This window comes from Curcuma longa, chromosome 20, assembly GCF_044706935.1.
Source record: "Curcuma longa cultivar G26 ecotype Majalengka, Jawa Barat chromosome 20, ITB_CL_G26_1.1, whole genome shotgun sequence".
Classification (NCBI taxonomy): Eukaryota; Viridiplantae; Streptophyta; class Magnoliopsida; order Zingiberales; family Zingiberaceae; genus Curcuma; species Curcuma longa.
This window is the reverse complement of record NC_133880.1, coordinates 3,285,028-3,302,946: the sequence shown is the minus strand read 5'-3', so window position 1 is coordinate 3,302,946 and position 17,919 is coordinate 3,285,028. Positions and strand designations below refer to the sequence as shown.

Below are 17,919 nucleotides of genomic sequence, written 5' to 3'. Positions count from 1 at the left end.
CCTACGTTCGTTCTGATCTTTTTTTTTCTTCTTTGTCTAGCAAGGGCGAAATTGAGACAATATCCTTTTTTGTTGTGGTTAATTATAATTTTTTAATTTATCTCTTCATAAATGATCGTGGGATCGACCATGTGAGGCAGTTGGAGTGATAGATTTTATCTTTTTACAGAAGATCCAATGTTGTTATAGCAACTATCAGTAATTGTTTCAATGTGTAGAAGTTACTGAGCTGTTGTTACAACGTGTATAAACTATTTAGTAATTGTCACAATGTGTTTTGGGTCTGTTTAGAATTTAGAATTTAAAATTTATATAGTATAGAAGCTATCCAATAATTGTTACAATATATAAAAATTATCAAGTAGTTACAATATGTAGAAGTAATTGAATAATTGTTATATTATATTTAAGATGAATTTAGAATTTAAGATTTACACCGTATAAAAATTATCCAATAATTATTGTAATGTGTAGAAGCTATCTAGTAGCTACTATAATATGTTTAAGGTGAATTTAGAGTTTATGATTTAGGGTTATAATAGTTATATAATAACTTTTATAATTGTTTTAAAGTGATTTTGATGAGGTTTAAATAAATTTAACTTAGTTAGTAAATAATATTTTAATACAATATTGTTCAAAATTCTAAATTTTAAATCCTAAACTTTAAATTAAAATAGCTATTGGTACTAACTAATTTCTATACGGTATAAATCTTAATCTCTAAATTCACTCTAAATATGTAATAGCTACTGGGAAGCTTTTACATATTGTAATAACTATTCGGTGGTTTCTACACATTGCAAATTTTAAATTTTAAATTCTAAATTCATTTTTAATACGTTGTAGTAGTTATTGAATAATTTTTACACGTTGTAATAGCTATTTATTATTTTCTATTCCTTATAGTAACTACTGGTAACTGCTAAAATAACATTGAATTAAAAAATATTTTTAAGATAAAATCATTTAATAAGTATCGATCTAATTTTAATTAAAAATAAGATATTAATTATTTTACAAATGAAGGATGTCCATTTGATCTTTACCCTTTACGTTATAGAAATAAAAAAACAATTCAATTGAAGAAGATTGATAATTGTCATTCCCAATAAATAATTAAAATGTAATTTCTATGAATGTATCGCAAGATTTAATAGCAAAAGGTTGAATTACCCATGAATCGGTTATTTCTTTAATTGTTTTTACTTGAAACAATCCTGACAACAGCAACAAAAGAAGAAAATTGGCTATATAACTGGTTCTTGCAGGGAAGGGGAAAGGGGAGATGTGGAACGGGAAGAGAATCGATTGGATTCGTAGTCTTGGGTCTCATCGGGGACCGATTTTTGCCACTTTTCGCTCTTGTTCGATCCAAAATCAATAGAACAAGAACCAAACGTCCATTGTGAGCTACGTAGGTCCGTGAAACGCTCGGATCGCCGAGTTTGATTCATTCACTTGTGCATTCCTGTTGATTTGTGCGTTCTCTCTTCAATCTCTCGGTTCTGCGTCAGATGAGGGGATAAAGATAGGATCTTGGGCAGAAAAATGTGATCCGTGAAACGGATGAATCACCAAGTTCTTCTTCTTCTTTTTTTGATCGGTTCTCCCCAAATGACTCTTCGATCTTTCTTTATGTCTCTTTTTTGTTTTTTTCCCCTCCTGAATCTATCGATCTTAGATTCTTTTAGGCGTTGCGGATTGCCTCTTCAGAAAGTTTGCCGCAATTTTTTTTGCTGGTTTACATTATCGTTTTGATCTCTGGTAACTCTTTGTTTTCTGATGATGCCTCTGGAGGAGTTTCTTTTGGTTGTTCAAGTTCTTGATGGTAGTAGTGAGTAATTGTGAAGAACATAGTCCTGAGATCAACAAACACCCAAATGACTGGAAAATAATTGTTCTTGAAGGGGGAGCTAAAAAGCGTCATTGTCGATTATTCATACGGATTTGGCGTAACGTTTTCTTGGTTCAACGAGTTGGATTACTGACTGAAATGTTGGTTCTACAATCCATCAAAAGAAGATTGGCTTTTGCCATACAAGTAATAAAAGATTCATCTGCCTAAATCTTTCAGCTGGTCTTATTACTTGTTCATAATCCCCATTTACTCGTTTATTGAATAGAAGATTATAATCTGAACTAAGTGATTTGTTGCCCCTTACAGACCATTTCAAGTTACTCTCTAACCTCTGAATCTAACTTTTTCAGGTTTGATATCTTGCTTGCTGCTTCGGGATTCAATGCTATGTGCTTTCTTCTCTTGCTGATTTTGAAGTTTGCATTTACTTCTTCCACCGGTCCGCTATGGATTCGCAAATTTGGGAATTAAGAGCTTATCATATAGCATATTATTTTGATGGTTTCTGGTCTTATATCCTAAGTAATTTTGTTGTGCCCGATTAAATCCGTGATGATCCTATACATATCACTTTGCCGAAGTGGGGATTGTAGATTTGGTGTGTGCCTGAATGGTAGGAGAAAACCATTTGCTTCAATTTGCTATAGGGGATCAGATATAGGATATTCTATAAACAACACAGTCCCGATTTTATAGGGAAAGTTTCGTTAGAAAATAGTTTGTAGTGGGATTTATAATTGTCCAAAAGTGGGAACTGTTATGAACAATAGTAGTGGTTAGGCAAACAACACCCACATTGGAAATAATGGGGCTTTCGCAAGTATCAGCTGAATTGCCTGATGAATCAAATGCAATATCAAACCCATTTTTAACGACTTCTCAATTTGATTATATTACTAGCTATGCATCGGAAGCTCCACTTGAAGGAAACACTGCTAGCGGTAGTTCTCATGTGTGTACATTCTTTTCCACCAATGATTCTCAAAGAAAAACCATAATGGATCTTCCAAAGCTCACAGATGGCTTGTTCAAGTGTAGGCGTGCCACCAATGCAGATGTGGATATTGAATGCCTGAAAATTGATTTAACTGATGCAAATTTGCAGATGTCTACAAAATTGGATAACACTAGTCAGAAACCAGTGATGAGGATTGTTGGTTTTGAATCAAGTCGTTTAGTTTCATATGTAAATGGTTCTAATAATATCATAGAAACTCAAACTTCTGATGCTCAAGATGATTGTGTCACCTCAATCGATTCCTCTAGGCCTCAGTTGAGGAAAAGGATATTATCTCCTCAAAGTACCACAGTAAGTAAACACTTCCATAGTGATCCTATAGATGTTTCTTCTAGTAACTATCAAATTGAATCGCATTGCCCAACTAGGAAATGTAGCTTATTGTCGTTCCTAAATTCCAAGAAAACCAATTTGGAATGTGTTGATGTGGTTCCAGTTTGGCCTGTTTCAAGTTTGACCAGTTCTTTAGAAACTAGTAAAGTGACTGCTGATGTTCTTGTTGATGGCCCCTCATCTGATAAAAAGGTTCCATTTTTTCATGGTGCGAAGTTATCATCATGGGAAGCTGATCAAAGCAAAGAAACTACAGAGGTGAGAGTTGATTCTGGAGCTTACCAAGAAAATGCACCCTCAATACCACCAACCATGTCCCCTCTTGGACGCTTATGGTCTGAAAGAATGAAAACTCCAGGAGTTCACAGGAACATCTCAAAAGAGGATGAAAGTGACTTTTTAGATTACAAGTCCTTTGAGGCATACAATGCTGTAAGTGTTTTGACATTATCATCCGAAGAAAAATGTAGCAGAGTGGATAGATGTCCACAGGAAAAGACATCGCCTGATGGAATAGGTATTAGTCCAAGTAGAAGGTTCCAGACAGCACAATGTTTGCGTTCTCAATCTGCCCCTACACCTCGATATATGAATCATGTTAAAAGCTTTAGAACGCTTCCTGTAAGGAGGTCTTTGGTCGGTTCCTTTGAAGAGTCTCTCCTGTCTGGCCGATTTTCATCAGGAACAACTGGAACAACTGGTCAGGTGCAAATTGATTACTATTTTCACTTTTAGATGTTTTAGTAATTAGTTGTTGTTTTCCTTGGAACTTGACTATTCATTTTATTTTTGCTTCTGCTTGTTTGCAGAGTTTTGATGGTTTTCTTGCCATCCTAAATGTAACCGGTGGCAACTTCTCACCACCACCTCAGAGACTTCCTTTTGCAGCCACTAGTATAGATGATTACAACTCAATGCTGTACTTTGCATCAATTGATCTTGCTGGAAACTTGCCATCAAACAAGGGAAGAGGCCCAAAGTTAAAACGAAGCTTGAGCAGTAATGAAGATTCTCAAGCAGCCATAGGCCGCTTGCGTATACCTATGAAAGGCCGTATACAACTGGTACTAGATTTTTTAGCCTCCAAAAATTGATTTTCTGATCAAGTAAGTTTACACCTTTTATCTTCTTTATGTGCCAATGGGTCCTACACTTGTTCCAGGGGCATTGAATACCCACATAAATATGAAGTTGAGCTAGCAATATCATAGGAATTTGTTTCTTTGCATGTAATATATATTAAGGTTCCAGTTTGTCAGTAGATATTATCACTTGGAAAGAGTGTAGTAGCTTCAAATGTTCATTATCACTTGGAAAGAGTTGTCAAATGTCATGTTTGTTTGTTGTTTGTTGCACTTGTCATTTTTCTGATAGCACTATTAGGTCGTTCATTGGCGTCTAAGGTGTTTGTTACTAAATTCACTGATTCGTTGCTTCCGATAGGTTCTCAGCAACCCTGAGATGACTCCTCTTCACACATTTTTTTGCAACTATGATTTGAGCGACATGCCCGCTGGTACAAAGGTACAACCATTCTCCAACTTCTTTAAAGATATGGAGGTCTTTTTCCTTTAATTTTGTATGGGTTTGTTTGACATTCGATTATTATCGTCCATTAAACAAGTTGGCATGTTGTTCAGATTCCTTTTCTATATGGCATAATGAAAATTTACCTTGCATAATGAGATAGGAAGTCAACATTCTCTTGGATAATCAGACACAAAAGAGCTAATATAACCACATACATCTTCTATTGCTATTTAAAAAATGTAGTCTTATTGAGCGAAAACTATTAGTTTACAATTTTTAATACGACAACTTGAAGGGCTTTACTAATCTTCTTTAATCCTTATACAATTTGTGATGCAATGATTTTCTAAGCCAAACTGTACTCTTGATGACTTAGTATTGATACTGAAAAGATCTTCCCGTTGTTTAAGTTAGCACTAACTATACTTCGATTCTACATTTCATATTTCAGAGTTATTTCTATATATACTTAACCATCCATTTTTTGTTGATTACACGATGATTTTCAGTGGTAGATACAAAGAAAAACCATGTATTCATGCTTGTCATGGCATGAGGAAGGGCCATGATAAAGACTTTTTGTCAACATTGTATAGCTCCTTAATTTTAGATTTGTTTGGAGAGCCCATCCAGCATACTGTTCAGAAAATCGAAATCTCATTTTACTCAGGTTGTCATGGTCAATTGTTGGTTGATGTTTATTGCCTTTGGCCATCAATTCCTGTCCTGTTTTGCAAGAGCGAAATCTACATCAGCTATGTCTTTATCAGCCACTGGTGTCCTGCTCCATCTATACCATCATTGAATGTTTATAATTAGAAATTTTGCTTCTAGCTACATAAACAGTGAGGCAAGAGTCCAGGTTTCCATCGCAAACCAGAAAAATCACTGGCATTAAGAAAACAAATTAATCAACAGGTTTAGGTGCTAAAGGATTAGAGAGAAAAGAGAGAGAGACTAAGAATGATGTCATGCGATGGGCTTGGTTGACAATGCATTCTGTTTTATTTTAATGAATACTCATAAAACTAAAAGATCATCTTTTCATCATGGGAGATTTGAAAATTGGAATTTCTACTGACATCATTCATTTCTGGAATATAGCAACCATGCATGTCTGATATTAATCCACAAGTACAGAAGCAAGGGAAGTACTAATTCCAAAACCAATCCATGGAATGATTAAACAATCTCTTGAAATCATTCCATGCCGTGTTTGTAGGTGCAAGGAAGCCAGATCACTGAGCAAGCAATTTGCAAAGTAGAGGATAATATGATGCCCATTGAAATAGGAGACATTAAGCAGGGAACAATATCGAGTAGGGCAGGGCAACTCACATGTGATTGTTTATAGAATGCAGATGGTGGTAGAATTGGGAAGATAGTTATTTGCACTAAAATATAATTGCTTCGTTTTTTCATTTGAAACCTAGATTCTCATGAATCATCCAACCATTAGAGCCAGTCAATTTTGTTAATATACCAAGCTAGAAGTATGCACAGAAGTTTCAAAATTGCCTGAGTTTTTTTTTTTAAAAAGTAGTCAATCAACAAGGAGTTCGTGTAATTCAAATAATACTCTAGTTAAGCTCAGACCACAAATTGGACTTGGCAGAGTCCATTTACAGTCTCACACGAGAGGATTTAAGAATGTAAAACTAAACCAAATGCTTCTGGTATGCATAAACTTTGGGACAAGCAGTCATCGTTACTTAACAGGTTTAACCCTTTCTCAACCACAGAACAACCAACCATGACGATGAATTTTTTTGTCGTCAAACTGACATTAATATTGGGCTCCATGAATATGCTTTTGTCTGAAGTGACTTGAGGTTGTAGCATAACTATTTTTGAGTTCATGATCAATTCCAGAGTAAATGATTAATTTTGATCTCATTACTAATTTGTTTTTTTAGTATTTTGATGATTACTGTAATGATTTGTTCTGCAATCAAATGAACCAGACATTCGTTCGTCAGAAGGTCACACTGGCTTCTCATACATCCTCATCTACTCCGAAAAAAGGAAGCGGAGTTGCAGAAGTCAAACTTCACTGTAAGATTACACCAGCTTCTGTAGAAATTAATTCTATTGATTGTTCAATAAATCTGCTGAGCATGGTAAATCTTTTAGTGGCGATAGAAATATGGTTGCTTTGACTTTTCAGGCTGTTTTCATGGTAACAACGATCAGCCAAATGAGATGGCAAACAAATCAAATGGCAGATGGGAGATGGACTCCAAGTATCTATTATCTGATAGCAGTTCGAGACTGTTGAATCAGTTTGATTCTGTAATGAGTGACGATCATTTTGAGGACAATGGCAAGTTGACACCTTGCCGAATGGATATATCTAGTTTAGCCAGAACCAAATCTGCTCATAACTCTCTCAAGATCAACAACAGTGGCACTGGTGCTCTTCGTTATGCATTGCACCTACGCTTCCTGTGCTCCCCTTACAGGAAAGAGTTGAAACTAATACATAGATGTAAATCTGATCCTTCCTCACTTCCTGGTTGTGGCAGAAGCACTTCCAATCATGATGGACGCCGCCGCTTCTACCTCTATAATGATCTTAGAGTTGTTTTCCCTCAGAGACATGCAGATGCAGACGAGGGTGAGGTATGGAACATAGTGAAATGCACTTTCTTATCCTTGACAACCATATCATTCTACTCTAATTAGTCAAACATTAATGGTGGAATTGTTTTGATACCAAACTCAATATCACGAGACAACCTTTCGCTAGGCTACTTTGCCTGCACATTGTGAGCCTGTATGCCCATTAGCTTCGATTCTAATACCGTATATTGTTAGTCCGATTACGAACTAATACAGATCTAAGGCTGTGTTGCTTGTCCAAGCGTTTGAGTACTTTTATGCATTAGTATTCAGATTCATTAGGTAGGTCATGAGCAAACCTCAATTGTTTCCCTAATCTCCTAGAAAGATTTCTCTAACATTCTTTGGCAAAATTATTTGTTCTTGCAATCATGAAAATTCAGAACTAACCACGTCTGCTATCTCAATGCCTGATCTCATTTTAAGTGTGCTTGCTGCTGTTTGATGCTCTTCTCTGGGCAAAACTTTGATCATTTGTTTACTGATGGAACTTTGGCAGCTGAGGGTGGAGCACCATTTTCCAGCCAATCCAAAGTATTTTGACATCAGCAATTGATAAGGTTCAGCATTTGCCATCTGAGCCAAGTTCGATATCGCCGTGGCCCTTGTTCATCCAAATCAGTTCCTTCTTCTTGTTGTTGTTTTATTATGATCCTTCCTATTTGTACAGAAACTTGTTCATTTATTTATGAATTTCATTCCATCTGCTTGATGGCTGTTGATCCCAGTGGTTGAGTTTGTATGGTTCTGAATCCTCTAAATTTCATCATTATTTGTTGTTTGTATTTTTTGATAATTCAGGTATTTAGTTCTTCGAATCGATTAATTTTGAAGGTGACATATCGAATCGATTAATTTTGAAGATGACATATATGGCTCAATTGAAGTTTTCTATTAATCACCAGGATAAATCGAGATGTACAAACGATTTGCTGTTTGTATTTGAACTTTCTTTTGGAGGTGCTAAGAGTGATTTTTGTTCCCTTAGTGCATATCAATAGTTTTCCCTTTGTTCGATATAATTTTGTAAGATTTCAGCTTTATTATAAATAATAAATAATTTATGAGCAAAAAATAAAAAAGGTATCTTTTATTTTCATTATCATTTTATTTTTTAAAAAAATATATCAAAACAATGTCTCGTTCTAAATTGTATTTTTAAATTACATTTTTAGTTGCTTATCTAATATTATTTTTCAATTTTAAAATGATTTTGATTAAAATGAAACAATTTTAACATGGAGCAATTTTAACCAATGTTAAATTAGTTTTAATGTTAGAATAATTTTAATCAATAAAAGAGACTTTTTTAAATTTCTGTCTTTTTATTATGTTTCCATGTAAATTAATATACTTAAATATATGGAATAATTTTATCAATATTAGAATAATTTTAATTTGGAAATAATGATCATAAGACACCTTTTTAAATTTCTGTCTTTTTATTATGTTTCAATGTAAATTAATATACTTAAATATATGGAATTATTTTTTTAAAAAATAGTAATAAATACATAATTACAAACAGTAAGTAGAAGTAGAAACAATAGTAATAAATATATGGAATTATTTTAGAAGTAGAATATAAAATAAAAAAAATGCTAAACAAAAATAAAGCGGCCTCTTCCTCCTCTTCTTCTTTTCTCTGCCGGCCCCTTCGACGACAAAAATAAAGCGGCCTCCCTCTCCTCCACTGCGATGACCGCTTCCACGCCGTCCCTCGGCGCCCATCTCCGGCCTTCTCCGCCCTCGTTCTCTTCTTCTGCTCGCCCCTAGGTCGCTTCCTCCTCCGTCCGTCGCACCTCCGTCTTTTCAGGTAACTTTTCTGGATCTGATGTTCTTTGTTGGATCGATTGCCCATTTGATCCATTGCATTTTCTTTATGAAACTGTTCAGATTTGGGCTTCTCAGTTTTTTCCTCTCAGTGTGAAGATGATTTATCTGATTGTTTGGTAGGACAATTTTTTGTGGACGCTGTTGTTTTCGTATACCAAATATCATTCTCATTGCCATTAACCCCTAAATTATCAATCCATGAGTCTATCGAAAAAATATATAAATATAAAATTTTTTAAATATTTTTAAATTTAGTTGTAGATTAGGCGGATTAGTTCACAAACTCATTTAGTTTCCACTTTAATTTTAAGTTTAAAAAAATTCTTCTATTTGGTTTTAATTGGGTCAAGTATTTGGGCTTTTATTTGGGTTGATTTGGGTGGGATCATGGTTGGTTTAGAATTGAACCGGAGTTAGATTCGAGATGAAGCCAGCTAACTTGATCCTAACTAGCTCAAATTACATTCAAATGAATTTTAATTATATAAAAGTTCTAAAATTCCCCCCTTAATAAAGCCTAGAATTATAATTAATAAAATTATCAAAATTTTAAAATATATTTGTCTTTTTTATTTACTATTTATTATTTTTCGTTCCTCTATTTTACAAATATTTTAAATATATTTTCTTTGATTTTTCAGATTCTTAACTATTTTTTAGTTTTTAAATTATTTACATTTTTTGATTATATATATATTAAATGGCCTAACGGATCTCAGAAACGGGCCCGGCCGGGATGGGCCGGGCCGGGCGTGGCCGCCGCGAGATGGGATAAAATGGGATCTCAACCCCCGACGGTTCGACGGTGAATTGTGACTGCGGGTTCTTCTCCGGCGACGACCCGGTGAGGCGGAAGCAAGGGTCCGGAAAGCTGCGCTACCGCAACGCTCTCTCCGACGATTCTTTGGGCGGCGTCGAACGGCTTTTTTCCTCCGTATGTAGACCCTAACACACCTCTAGTATTGAATGCTCGTTAGTTGATCGGTGCGGATCTCTTCGGATCCGTTGACGGAGATAACTTCTATGGATCCCCCTTCTCAACTGATAGAAAAAAGCGATTTCCTTCTTTTGATGCTATATTCAAAGGGGAATCACTTTGTTCATATTTGTCTTGATAGTATACTTTGGTTTAATGTATGATATTATATTCTTTTCCTTATTTCAGAGCACTAGATGAAAAATTGGGCTTTAATTAACTTGTTTCATGAAGTTTTGTTTCTTTATCTGTAGGTTCCAGCAATGGGTCTCAGTAAGATTGAAGTCAATTTGAGAAGATTGTTGGAAGCGGCGCCGAGGCAGCAGAATAAAACAAAACTCATACATGTAAGTAAACTACGTATCCTGAGGAGCATTTCACTCGTTGCATCTTCTCCTGTATTTTAGTTAAATTCATGGTTCATTATCCTGCTGAAAGGGGTACCTTGATTGATGCTTTCTTGTTTCTTCACAATTCTGGTATCAACGGCGCGCGCTGTTTGTTCCCCACTATTCTGTAAGTTATGTGTATTTGTAACAGCAAAAGAAACGTACTGAATTTATTTTGACAACCGTGATGCATTATCACTGTGTGTAGCTCTTCTATTGAACAGAAATCTACTAAACTGACTTTACCTTAATTTAGATTGATCCCAACAGAAGAGACTTGCTCCTACTATGTCATGGTACAGACTTTGGAATAGATCTGGTGTAGGGAATCTCACTTCCTACGATAACCCTTGAGTCATGCCTTCACTACTAAGAATTCTGCATGTGCTTGGCTCTAGTAGTCTTCCATGATAGCACCTTTAGTATGAGTGTTTTTTCATTAGTTAGCTGCATATGCTCTCGTTTGATTGCTTTATGCTTATTCCACAACTATTTTTGGTTTAAAAGTTGAACATAATAATATTTTTTTCTACCCAGTAAAAAGTCAGCAATTGAGTAGGTGGTCTAATGACAGAAAAGTTTTAGATCCAGGATTACCCCTACACTATGCAGATACCTTTATTTTCACATAATTATGTTCTCATAACAAGAGGCAAGGAGTACTTGGTTAGAACATAAAACTATCACTAAGACATTAAAGCCAAAAACCCAGATACCTCCGGCTTCGTTAGCAAGTTGATTTTCTTCTGCGGTGTTTTCTTATTCCTTAGTGTCTCCTTCGACTATTACGAAAGCTCATAATCCTTCTGAAACCACAAGTTAAGCTACATGCAGTTGTTATCATATCTGAGGCTTTTCAGTTTGGTAGAAATCTATATGAGCTTCATTAGTTTGCTTGTATTTCTAATTTGTTTCCATAAATTGATGATAAAAGAATTTTGTTTTATTATTTTTTATTATTTTTCAATTGACAAAGTCATCAATTTATAACATCTGACAGTATATCACAACATTAAGGGAACAATTAGAGCAATTAAGTGCTGAGACTACACCGAATGGAACACACAGGTGTGTTGTAGTCTTTTCAATTCATTTCTTTTTCATCTTGATAATATTTGATCTGAAACAAATATTTTTTTGGAAAGAAAGTGCAAGTCATCCATTATGTCTTGAGTAGAGGGGGAATGCTGGTGGGGAAATTATCATAAAAAGGAGATAAAAGGAGTTGTTTTGTTGACACTCAGGAGAGGTTTTAGTCTCTCAACCAAGCATCATTTATGAGGAAAAAAAATGCTTGCCATACCATCGAATGTTTGTCTTGCATTTTCTTGCCCAATAGTTTGGTACTCGTGCAAGTTGTGTAAGGCTGAAAACCTTCATTGACCAGCAACTAATCTTACCCAGGAAGTTGAGCATAGCTTGGATGATCTATTAATTTTTAAGGAACAAGCTAGAAGGATGAACTCATTGAGTCATTATGTGTCAAGTGCAACCTGCTTTCTTTTGTGTCAATTGCCAACTTAACTTGGATTCAGTCTTGAAGATTGTAGTTCCATAATTTATTCAAGTATAATTTGGTAAAGCTGCAACGTGGTCTTTCACATCAGTCAGTATGAGGCATGCCAATCAGCATTTCCTGTTCGAAGGGCCACTATTGGTGTAGTGATTTCACCTGGTGCTATTAATTTTTTTTTATTGCTACTTTTTAATGAATACCGGGTGGTTCCACCCAGTCTGATGATTGTTAAAAAGGCAAATACAAATTTGGCCAATTAATGCAGTCAGTAGCCAACCAAACTTGCATTTCTCTTCAGCACATCATTTTGATCTTTAATGAGATTTCAGGGTGTTAGGAAAAAGGTATTGTGCTTCTCATGCATGACTGTTGCTAAATCTACAACTTCTAATTTGCTTCTTCTGGAAGTTACTCATTTGAAATCACATTCTGAATTTTATATTTGAAATACTTGAGAAAGATCTCAGTTTTTGTAGTTTCTGAAAAGAACCAAACTCTATATAGGTTTTTTGTGTTTCAATTCCACTGATAAAGATCTCAGTTTTTTGTATTAATGCCAAACCAATATGCTCTACACTACTTAATTTGCTATAAAGTAGGATGCTTTGTGGTTTTGTTACCATAATTCATCTCTGTAACTTGTTATGATTTCGATCCATTATAATCTCCTCGCAGCATTTCAAAAGCAAAATTGAATGAATATTCAGAAAAGATTGAAGCCCTTGCTGCCAAGTTAGCTGCTCCTTTGGTAAGTGTGTTTTCTTCTCTGAATCAGAAATATGATTTCATTTGGATACTATTTGAATTAGAAGGTGTAAAAGAAAGCTTGCTAGTTAACTGCAGATATATGGTACTACTGAGAATGAGGTCATAATATACTCCCTATATTCAATGGTCCAAATAAATAAATGGATTATTAGGAGTTCTGGGTGAATCCATCTTGATGATGGTATTAAATTGCATGCATTTCTGTCATCGGAGGAATGATGGATTGCGAATGTGGCTATGCCCATGCATGTAGAGTCTGGGACATGGGTGTATTTAAGAACTCTTTCCTGCTATTACTTATACATGCTTGTATCCTACATGTAATTCTAGCTCAGCTATAGCATAGTACTATGCCGTGGTGGTACCATGAATTGGCTAAATCAGTGTCTCTCAAGGGCAAGTTTATGAAAAAAAATATGTTTCCAAGGTGTAGCTCCCCAATTAGTGTTCTTTACCTTTTCTCTCTTGTTGAGCGAATCTGATACATACCCTGTTTTTACAAGAATTTTAAAGATCTTTTGCAACTATTAATATTATTATTTTTTGTCATTCCCTGTTGCATATATCATTCACTTAATGGATTTTAGTGATTAATGCACTGATCAGGTAGAAACTGAAGAGGTTTCTCATGTATCTGAGGAGGCTTCTTCTAGCGCACAGGAGATTGTGAACCACCCGAGCTCTTCTTCTGTGTTGAGGAGAAGGACCGCCAAAGTAATGCAGGAGTTGGATAAATCTCCTATGTAGGTGTCTGACAATCCTGTATCTGACATTTCAACTATGATTTTTGACTTGGATGACATCTCAAATGCTTAATAGAGCTCGGTTAGAAAGCAAGGATAGCAGAGATGAAGCTAAGGAGAGGGATTCAACAGTCCCAATTAAGTTGGATGCACCAGCTATAGCTCATATTGAGAAACATAGGTATGTTTTATGCTTGTTTATGAATATATGTTATGTCATACATGGATTTGTTTATTGTATTATGCATATGTAGTACATCAACTTGTATTTGTTTTATTTGTATTTGCATCATAGTTTAAAATATTGATCCGTTTCGGAGTTTCGGTTTACGACTGGATTGATACAGTTTCAGTACCATATCATGTTGTGCCGATATGATTTCAATATTTTTTAAATATAAAATATATTAATTAAAATAAAATTTTTAATTTAAATATTGAAAAAATAAAAATACAATATATATTTTAAAAAAAGATTAAAAAATGCGGGATCGTGGTAGCCTCCGCGACCTTGCGGAGGCCGCCACAAGATCGTGATGCCTCTGCGACCTTGCAAAGGTCACCGCAAGATCGCGACGCCTCTATGACCCCGTCAAAGTCGCCGCAAGATCGCGGCACCTCTGCGACCCCTCGGAGATCGCCACGATCCTGCGGCATCCCATTGTGTTAGTGCTAATCTGTAGGCAAAACAACAAATTCCATCCGTTTTGTCCAGTACGGTATGAAATTTTAAACCTTGATTTGCATTACATAGATGGGTAATGTTGTTTTCTTCTCATTCTTAATGTGGGTGCCTTACCATGTTGATCTTTTGGCCTCATTATCATTTTCATAGATTATTAAATAATCCCACTAAAATAGTATGATCTAGTCATTATGTACCAGACATGAAATTGCCTTGAGTCATCTGACCCTTGCTGAACTCAAACAAGTCGATCAGACTTTCCATGTTCAAAAATCTGGCTGACCTGAACTATCATTGTCAGTGGCTAGTTGAGTGAAAAACAGTATGATTTTGCTACAAGGATCAATTTTTATTGCATGAGTATGGTAGTTGATTGGGGAGTTGGTCAGTTGCCATGTGTAAGTTTTTGTCACTTCTCTGCCAGGAGCATTTCCATGTGTTGTAAAGCTTACCATTTAAAGTCTTATTGTAATGAAGTAAATGAGGCACAAAAATAATGCCTGAATTGCAGAAGAAAGCTAGACATGCATCTCTAATCATAAAATGACAGTTTGTTTTTTTATATATATTAGTTTTTATAAGCATCTTCACTTTTTTTTCCTTTCTATTTACTATTCTTCCAGGTATTTTGAAGTTCATGTTGATTGCCTGATTTTGTCCCTAATTTAGCTCTCACAGTTGATTTAGTTACCATTTAGTAAAATTTCAAGTACACACCCAAACAGATTGATATAGTTTCTGTAATGTTAATTTCTAGCCAATAAAGATGCTGGTACATGCTACTTCTATATCAGTGTTCAGAGCGTGAAAACATATTTTCCTTTATGCAGTTGCATCAAGTAGACTAACACTTTCCAAAGTGCCATTTTAATATCTTGCTGTCAAGGGTACCATTCACCTAGTGAAAATCCTCTTGTATTTTCACTAATCTTCTTTAATAAAACAGAAAACTTCAAGAAGATCTGACGGATGAAATGGTTGGGTTAGCTCGGCAGCTCAAGGAAAGCAGTTTGTTGATGAATAAATCTTTGCAAGATACTGAGAAGGCAAGTCAATTCTTTAGTTTTCCTTCATTCTGTTCTACCAATTTTGTTAAAAAGCTCACAAATAGATCTAATACTTAATGTAAGAATGTGTTGGATATTCTATGATGGGGACAAGGTTTGCTAATTGAACCACATGCGGAGGTGACCATGTTAAAATCTCAGAAATTCTGAGTCTTGGCCGTTTGAACAATAAGACGATATTCACCTTCATCAGCAGATGTGAAGTTATTAGGCCTCACGATCGTGTAAAAATTTTCATACCCGTCGTGAAACTGGAATTTTAACCATACAAGTTATAAAACTAGCTCACCTTCTAGAAGTGCCATGAGTTCTGCCACAACTCAGGTGAAAATGGTGGGTTAAAAAGTGGATCAAAAGCGGCCATCAGACTGACAATTGGCTTTTATGTAAAATGCTTTTAAAAGATTAAAGGATTTAGATGAGCTAGATATTCCTGCATTATGATATAAATAGATCCGCTTCATGGTTGAGTTGGTTAGTGCGGAACAAACTTGTTGAGGTGGACAATGATCGAATTTGGACAAAGCCAAGGCAATGTCCTCTTCCGTAGTAGTCAACTGCAATTTTTCAATTTACTTTCTCACAGATGGTCATGAGACCGATTGTGTAGGACCGCTGGGGTGACAGATTCTAAATTTTACTAAAATGTAATTGTGATTGTGTTTTATCTTCTGCAAAAAAATGTGAAATCCGCCACCTCAGCGGTCCCACACGGTCGGTCCCACGATCATTTATGAGGAGGTAAATCGAGAAACTGCAGTTGGTCACGACGGAGAAAAAATTGTATTGAGTAAACTTTTTATAGTGATCGGTTCTACCGTCGAAATGATTACATATCAAAAAACCTCCTAAGGGATTTTTTGGAGGCACAACCATTTGTGTTTTATCAATTCATGCCAATATATAATGCATTGGACCATATAGAAGTGCTTACATTTTTTGAAAAAAAAAAAATCTGAACTTCAACTTTTGATAAATTAATATAAACTATTTGACACAAAATTAACTAAAGTTTCTAATTGATCTCTACTCTACAATCTTGTTTGGACTTTGGTCTCAGTATTTAACCTGCTTGAGCTTATGTACTTTTGTTAGTTTCTTTATAATACCCAAATTGCATTTGACTTTCGTGATCAGCCCATGTTTGTTCAACTAACAAAACCTTCAACTAAACCTTGCTTATTGCCCTTGCAGATTCTCGATTCAACAGAAAGTGCTGTGGAGCATAGCTTGGCGAGCACTAGCCGTGCTAATAAACGAGCCATGGATGTGTACTCTGCGAGTTTCAAGACTTCTTGCTTCACTTGGCTTGTGATTTTCATGATGACCTGCATTTTCTTCATGGTGGTTCTTCTTATCCGCGTGACCTAACTAGCACTCTTTGCGCATCCTTATGCACATTAGCAGTCTCTCTTGCTCAAAGATCATCTCTATGTGACTTGAGCTACTTGCTTGGCTTGTTATCTTGGTGACGACTTGTTTGTTCTTCGTAGCAGTTCGTATCTGTGGGCTACTACTAAGTCATCTGATGCTCAAAGATTCATATAAACAAATAGTGGAATTTGCTCATCATCTCCCCTTTGGTGCTATATGAAGCTGATTGATGATTAAGGGTGTAATCGAACCGAGCCGAGCCGAACAGTAAGAGGCTCGAGCTCGAGCTCGGTTCGTTTTTCCTAAGCTCAAGTTCGGTTCGAGTTCGATTTGAGCTTTAATTTTTAAGCTCGAGTTCGGCTCGTAATGAAATTAAATAGTTTGCGAACGGTTCGAGTTCGGTTCGAAAAAGGTTCGTTTTAAAATTAAACGAATTTTGAGTTCGGTTCAAAAATAGTTTATTTAAAAGTTAAACGAGTTTAGTTCGAGCTTGACTCGTTAATATATAATATTTATAATTCATGTAATATATATATATATATATATTCACGAGTCTTTTAACAAACATGTTCGTAAGCCTTTAAACAACATGTTCGTGAGCCTTTAAACGAACATGTTCGTGAGCTCATGAACCAAATATTGTTAAGTTAAAGCTCAGCTTAATAATATTTTCGAGTTCGAAATCAGGTTCAAGTTCGGTTCATTAACTTAATCGAATGAATTCAAATGAATTTTTTTTCGAGCTGAGATTTGAATAGTTCGTGAGCAACTTGACTTGTTTACATCTCTATTAATGATAGTATCACTCTGCATTTCATACACCTTTAACATCCAATAAAGAAATAAATAAAAAATTATTTTAATAAAAGTGAAATTTATTATTTCAATGATTTTATAATTATTTATGAAGAGGTAAATCAAAAATTACAATTAGAAGAAGGACATTGTCTTAATAAATAAAAGATTATGTCCATAGATGCATAATTAATTATTCATTATTTTCAAATCTAAGTTCGGCCCAATCAGAGGCCCAGAAGACATCCTCATCGCTCCGCCACCAGCACCATCACCATCACCGCGCCATCGTGATCGCGCCACCCTGGAAGGGAGCGGGCAGCGCCTCTAATAATGGCAAATGGCAACCTGAAAACTCTCTCCGCCGCCTGCTCCGCCTTCAAAACCTAACACCCGTCCCTCCGCC

General features: G+C 35.5%; 2 protein-coding genes across 5 annotated transcripts; both read left to right on the top strand.

Moving 5' to 3' along the window:
• The first annotated feature begins 1,304 nt into the window (after nucleotides 1-1,304).
• LOC141813710 (uncharacterized) lies at nucleotides 1,305-8,091 on the top strand. 3 transcript variants are annotated; one of them, XM_074701689.1, is made up of 7 exons: nucleotides 1,305-1,417; nucleotides 2,212-3,917; nucleotides 4,022-4,276; nucleotides 4,656-4,736; nucleotides 6,707-6,797; nucleotides 6,910-7,364; nucleotides 7,864-8,091. In XM_074701689.1, the coding sequence occupies exons 2-7, from the start codon at nucleotides 2,667-2,669 to the stop codon at nucleotides 7,918-7,920; spliced, it is 2,190 nt and encodes a 729-aa protein (XP_074557790.1). In that variant the 5' UTR covers nucleotides 1,305-1,417; nucleotides 2,212-2,666; the 3' UTR covers nucleotides 7,921-8,091. The 3 variants fall into 3 exon arrangements, with proteins under 3 accessions (XP_074557790.1, XP_074557788.1, XP_074557789.1); XM_074701687.1 differs by having other exon boundaries at nucleotides 1,305-1,421; XM_074701688.1 differs by lacking the exon at nucleotides 1,305-1,417 and adding an exon at nucleotides 1,920-2,044.
• Nucleotides 8,092-9,005: 914 nt separating this feature from the next.
• Nucleotides 9,006-16,921, top strand: LOC141813489 (uncharacterized). 2 transcript variants are annotated; one of them, XM_074701463.1, is made up of 8 exons: nucleotides 9,006-9,180; nucleotides 10,431-10,523; nucleotides 11,566-11,633; nucleotides 12,757-12,829; nucleotides 13,456-13,592; nucleotides 13,669-13,773; nucleotides 15,224-15,323; nucleotides 16,539-16,921. In XM_074701463.1, the coding sequence occupies exons 2-8, from the start codon at nucleotides 10,440-10,442 to the stop codon at nucleotides 16,713-16,715; spliced, it is 744 nt and encodes a 247-aa protein (XP_074557564.1). In that variant the 5' UTR covers nucleotides 9,006-9,180; nucleotides 10,431-10,439; the 3' UTR covers nucleotides 16,716-16,921. The 2 variants fall into 2 exon arrangements, with proteins under 2 accessions (XP_074557564.1, XP_074557563.1); XM_074701462.1 differs by lacking the exon at nucleotides 9,006-9,180 and adding an exon at nucleotides 9,995-10,134.
• The last annotated feature ends 998 nt before the right edge of the window (nucleotides 16,922-17,919 follow it).